General features: G+C 43.3%; 1 protein-coding gene across 1 annotated transcript in view; it reads left to right on the top strand.

Annotated features, from left to right (window-relative positions):
- syndig1l (synapse differentiation inducing 1-like) overlaps positions 1–5365 on the top strand; it is a gene marked incomplete at both ends in the record, with an annotated part of 101690 nt that extends 96325 nt beyond the window's left edge. Inside the window, one exon of the mRNA XM_084083272.1 lies at positions 5207–5365. Coding sequence (XP_083939398.1) covers positions 5207–5365 — 159 coding nt within the window. The remainder of the gene's footprint in view (positions 1–5206) is intronic.
- Positions 5366–6000: the final 635 nt, after the last annotated feature.

Here is a 6000-nt window from a genome sequence, read left to right on the forward strand (position 1 = left end):
TGTGTACTTATTCACTGCATCTTTCTTTACTGTCTGTGTGTACTTATTCACTCAATCCTTCTTTACTGTCTGTGTGTACTTATTCACTCCATCTTTCTTTACTGTCTGTGTGTACTTATTCACTCCAACCTTCTTTACTGTCTGTGTGTACTTATTCACTCCATCCTTCAATGCATTTTCCAACCCTTAGGGGGCGTGTAATTGGAAGGCGTACAGATGTGCAACTTTGTTATGTGGCTTTTAATTTGTTCATTTTTATTTAATGTTTGATTATATTATTTGTTGCCATGTGTGTGCTTTGCTGATCAGAGCAGCTGTGATTTGTAATTCCCCCCTGGGGACTAATAAAGTATTTCTCTCTCTCTCTCTCTTCTTCCAAACTTGAAGATCTTTTCTTTCTTTCTTTTTGATTTATTTATTCGGGGAAGCCCATTGAGAGCAAGCTCTCTTTTTCAAGGACGCCCTGATAACAACATACATACATAATGAGAAACAACAACAAACAAAAGATAACAATAAGATAAACGAACTAAAACGTATTATTGAGGCAATTAAAAAGCAGAGATGCCGGCAGATGTTTTCAGCCGTGAATGAATCTTAACACAGACATCAGTGACTGACCCCATGACCCCATGCCATGGAAGACAGGCAAACGCGGTCGTGTTCAGCCACCGAATCCCACCAATCCCAAGAGAGCGCTTGTTTCTCAGAGTGGGGGGGTCCACAGGGACCCCCTGGGTTAATTGAGGGGGTCCAAAGGGAGCCTTATACAGCTATAGGTCTGTAACTCTTATGGGGTTCATTGAAATAAAAACGTTTGAAGAATCTTAGTGGTTCCCAAACTGGGAGTCTCCAAATATTTTTTGGAGGTCCCCAAATTATTAGCTTAATATGCAACATTGTTTTCTCACTCAACAGTAAACAAACCAACATATAGTATAAGTGTATACAGGGAATCTGCACATTTCTAAAGTGACAATTTAATGACTTTTCAGACCTTTATAATACCAAATTGGCCAAATTGTCAAATATTACATAAGAATGAGGCAAACATTGTGAAATTAGCCAATCTACAAGCTCACAACGCCTCGCAGTGCGAGGCGTTGTGAGCTTGTAGTTCGGCTATTTTCACAATATTTATCTGTGGAACCGAGTCAAACTAAATGTAATGCCTACAATTCCAAGTGCTTGTCAGGGTGGTGGGTCCCCAGTTCAAATAATATAGATTATTTTGGGGGGCCGGGGACTGAAAAGTTTGGGAACCCTTCGTATAGAGAAGGTGGCGTACATGTCCTAAAGATATAGATGCCACAAAGATGTCTTTATAAAAAACATTCTGACCTATTTTGAACACTTACACCCAAGGACATTTCGTTGTGGTCAACGAAATAACAGATCTGCATGCTCACAACACATTGCGACGTGTTGTGAGCTTGTATCTGTTATTTCCAGTTGAATGTTTGCCTATTAGTCTGTGAGATGAGCAGAATAGGGACGCTAGGGGTTTATTTTTACCAGGGGAAATCAAAGAACGGATTCCCTAATTCTTTGAGGAGCATGTGAGCCGCGTACTGTCCTGCTTTTACTTAAGTGGAAATTATGAATATGAATTTCATAAAGTACATCAAGGTCTCTGGTGTTCTCTGAAGGTTCCATAGATGTTCCGAGATGCGTCGTAAACACACTCAGATATGCAGACGGTGGAGTGGCTGCTAATTGCTATTTGACACAGACGCTAATAGCTGTTGATGCCGTTATTAGGTGCTGACAAAACTAGATGTGAAAGTCATACAGAACACATGGCCACGTAAATGAATAATAAATAAAATATGAACACATCTCCTGCCAAGGTATTAAACATCGTTTGTATACCCCCTTGCCAGCGTAATTACCTTAATCTGACGATCTTTGAAACGCTGTGGAAGCCACAATGCGTAAAAATAAAGCAAACAAAAAAGTCCCTGTTAGGAGGCGGAGGCATCTGTGTGTAACACGGAATAATAACATTCCACCCGCGATCGGCCATTTTGGGGCTACGGCGCATTGAAAATGGGTGGTTTTCAATGCAAAAAAAGGAAACTGAGTGTTTTTCTAAAAATCCCATAGTCAGGGTGGATGGATGGATGTGACGTTTTTTGGAATGACGTCACATCCACATACTTCTTCTCTGAGTGACGATGGATCATCCCAAAGCTGTGTTAGGGATGCCCCTTGTGGAATTTTCAAAAAAACAAAAAAAATTACTTTATGCGTCTTGGCGGGCAAGTGGACTATTTAATAGAACGACTTTATACGTCCATGGCGGGTAATGTGTAAATGATAGTGATTCGTGCTGTCAGATTTTGGTTAATCTTTTAAAACTTGACTCACTTATCAGTGTACAGCGCAGGATCGCCAGCAGGATTATAACAGCTGGAGTTTTCATTATTCAGTACACATGTCCTCAAGAAATAGAAAGTCTGTGAAATTCACAAAGGTAAGCATATTATGGAACCCGTACTGGAGTTCTAAAGATAATGTATTTTTTATGACTAGACCTGTCAAAGTGTACTCTATGTATTGCTAGTTTGCTGAGGAACTGAGGAGCTGTGAAACACTGTGTAATCTGAGCAGGGCGATGCTGAGTGGGATAAAAATGTTCCCTTTGTAGAACCTGACCGAGACTCATCGGTTACTGAATGTTTTGACCATTATTTTGTCAAAAAGTGCAACATTTTCGAATCAATTTGAAACAACTTCGGAGAACATTTAAAGATGGTGTTTTTATAGCCGATCTACAAGCTCACAACGTGTCGCTTTGCGACGTGTTGTGAGCTTGCAGATCTGCTATTTTCAAAGGATTTTTATACATTTCGAATCTTGTGAAATGGGATATGGCGTAATGAGGCCAATACTTTAGTTATTTCACTAAGTCAATTTTGAATACCGGACTGTTACTTGTAACAGAGAGTATTTCTACAAGAGTATTTCTACATGGTGGTATTGATATTTTTACTGAAGTAAAACATTTGAGTACTTCCACCACTACCACCACTGGAAAAGACAGTAGTCTAGAGCCCTGAGCGCCTCCGGTCAACCATAATAGGGTTTAAGTGGTTGAAAGTGCCAGTCCATACCCGGGGATTGTGGGCACTAGCTCATACAACGACAGCAGACTCCTGGGACACAGCTTTTACTACACACATGTAAGATACAGTACATGAACAACAACACAGGATTATATTGGTGCTTTAACCCATTAAGACCGGGAAAACATCTGTCATTTTAGATTTACCCACTTTAACCATTATCTTATACTTTGGCTATTCAAAAATAGCAGATATACAAGCTCATAGCGTGGCACTGAGCTTGTAGATCTGCATTTTTTTGGGGAAAAATCTAAATAAATTGTGCAAATCTTTGAATATATATATATTTTCAAAGCAAACATTTGTAACTTGTAATCTTTGCTGCTGGGGTTTCTACAAATGTCTGTTTTTTGAAAAAAAATGTTGCTATATCAGTGGTGCTTTAACCTTTCCATGTCAAGGGCCCCCAAAATGATATGTATTTAGCCGCGGACCCCCACCTCAAAATACGTTGTTCCAGGGACCCCCAGAAGCAAATATTTGAGTTAAAAATGTTCACCTTAAGAATTATATATATTCAAAGACTAAGTCTTTGAATAAGATTTGTAAAAAAAAAAATCTAGATTTTTCAAATGTTTCAAATATAGCAGATCTACAAGCTCATAGCGCGGCACTCGGTGCCGCGCTATGAGCTTGTATATCTGCTATTTTTGAATAGCCAAAGTATAAAATAATTGGTTGAAGTGGTTACACAGATGCGTTCCGGGTTTTAACGGGTTAAGTCTAATTTATATGTAGCCCAGCCTTGCTGGGTCTGCAGCTTGCTGTGCGCTTTAAATCAAAGTCCTTTACAACTTTGCAACATTGAGACAGCTCTATCTCTCTGGCGAGTATGCTGTAGCCTTGGGGCCCAGATAAACAGCACGCTGCTATAAATAGAGAGAGAGCACAATTAGACAATTGGAAAAACCTGGCAATCAATGGCCCTGCTCTCTGAGTCACTTCCCTCGGCTCCACCCCCAGCTGAGTGAGTGCACGAAAAATGCTAATAAACAGCTTTTGCTGTATCTGAGGACGGTCAGACAGACAGACAGACAGGCAGGCAGGCAGAGGTTTTGACAATGAATAGCAGAATGTAGGAACAGTAGGGTAGGGTAGGATAGGATAGGATAGGATAGGATAGGATAGGATAGGATAGGATAGGATAGGATAGGAGATGTTATCAGCTTGCCCGGCATCACCAGGGTTAACTTATAAGCACACAGCGAAAGCCTTCCCCGCAATAACAGAAAAGACACTAGTATAGAGCCCTGAGGGACTCGGGTCAACCATATGGGGTTTAAAGGAGTAGTTCACACCCCAAAAAAATGCTTATTTTCCATCAATTACACACCCCTGAAGCGTTGAATTCATGGAGATTTTTTGTTTTCTGACGCATTCCCGGGCTTAGGAATGCGACAAAAAAATAAATCTCCATGAATTCAAGGCTTCATGGGGTGTGCAATTGATAGAAAATACGTCATTTTTTGGGTGCAATACTCCTTTAAGTGGTTAAGTGGTTAAAAATCAGGACAACCACCGCTAGTTTGCCGAGTGAGCTGTGAAGCACTCTGTTCTATAACCTAGTGCAGACTCCAGAGTGATGCTGAGTAGGATAGAACGTCCTCTTATGTGGCTGTGGATTCTTCCCATAACGCTGAGAGGACATCTCAGCCTCCCTGTCTCCGTGTCGTCTCAAAGGGCCGACACTTATCACATCCAAACAGCTCCCGCCGGTAATTGATGACACGTCATGAATGTATCTTTCCGCCGCGTGGTGTGGCGCGTCATACCCGTCTTAAAACAGCTACCGGTACGGGGCCTGACCTCACTCCTATCGCTGACATTTGCGCGGCGACTGCCATTTTTCACTCCGACAATACGCGATGAGCCCCCGTCTCTCGATTCCATTGTGGTCCCTCAGCAAGTGGTCCCTTCCTCCCAGTCCAATCCCCTTTCTGCACACCACAGGGGGAAATAATAAATAGCTTCTGTAATTATCTTTCCTCCCGGAAAATGGGTCGCTTTTTTTTCCCTCCGTAACCCACTCACTCACTTTGTTTCCCTCTCCCTCCCTCCCTCCCTCTTCTCTTTTCCAGACGAGTAAGGCAGTGAGCAAGGGTGACTTCCCGCTGGCTAACATCGCGTCCCGACGGGCTCTCTTCCTCGCCGCTCTCTCCATCACCATAGGAACGGGGGTATACGTGGGGGTGGTGGTAGCCCTCATCGCCTACCTCTCAAAACCAGGACACATATAGCAGCGGCAAGCCAGGCTCCCACCTGCCTCCCAGTACCGCCCGGGATCGAGAGACAAAACAAGTCCTCTGGGGACCGCAGCTCTCCTTTCTATACTGCTACTCTACGACTACACCACTCCATGCTGCTGTAGGGCAACTGGATGTTTTTTTAGGGATGTACATTCCTCCTCCACCCCCCCCTCCGCCCAATCTCCCTCTCTCTCTCTCTCTCTCTCTCTCTCCCTCTCTCCTTCCATCCCCTTGTCAACCGAGATTAGCTGCAGTGACTGGAGAAAGGTCAAGTAAGAAGGAGGAGGAGAGGGAGGGAGGGGGGCTCGGGGGAGGGGGGGTATAGGATGAGGGGGGGTGGTGCAACTTTTTCCCTTTTTAAGATGGCGGGTGGGGGACGGTTCGGGTACCTGAGCGACGGAGCCATTTCAGTTTGGCTGCCAGTTTGGCATCTGGCTGCTCACAACACAGCCGGGTCCGGAAAATAAAGAGCCGTTTTGTCTGAATCTTCCCCCCCGTTGCATCTCGGGGGTGTTTTTAGCATCCGACGTGACGGCGGAGACTTTTTTTTTTTGTGTCGGGAAGGCAGAGAATAGAATGTGGCAGCCAATTAGTGGAACTTAAACAAAAAAACTAACTTCAAGGGA

This window comes from Gymnoscopelus microlampas, assembly GCF_963454915.1.
Source record: "Gymnoscopelus microlampas genome assembly, chromosome: 16".
Taxonomy (NCBI): Eukaryota; Metazoa; Chordata; class Actinopteri; order Myctophiformes; family Myctophidae; genus Gymnoscopelus; species Gymnoscopelus microlampas.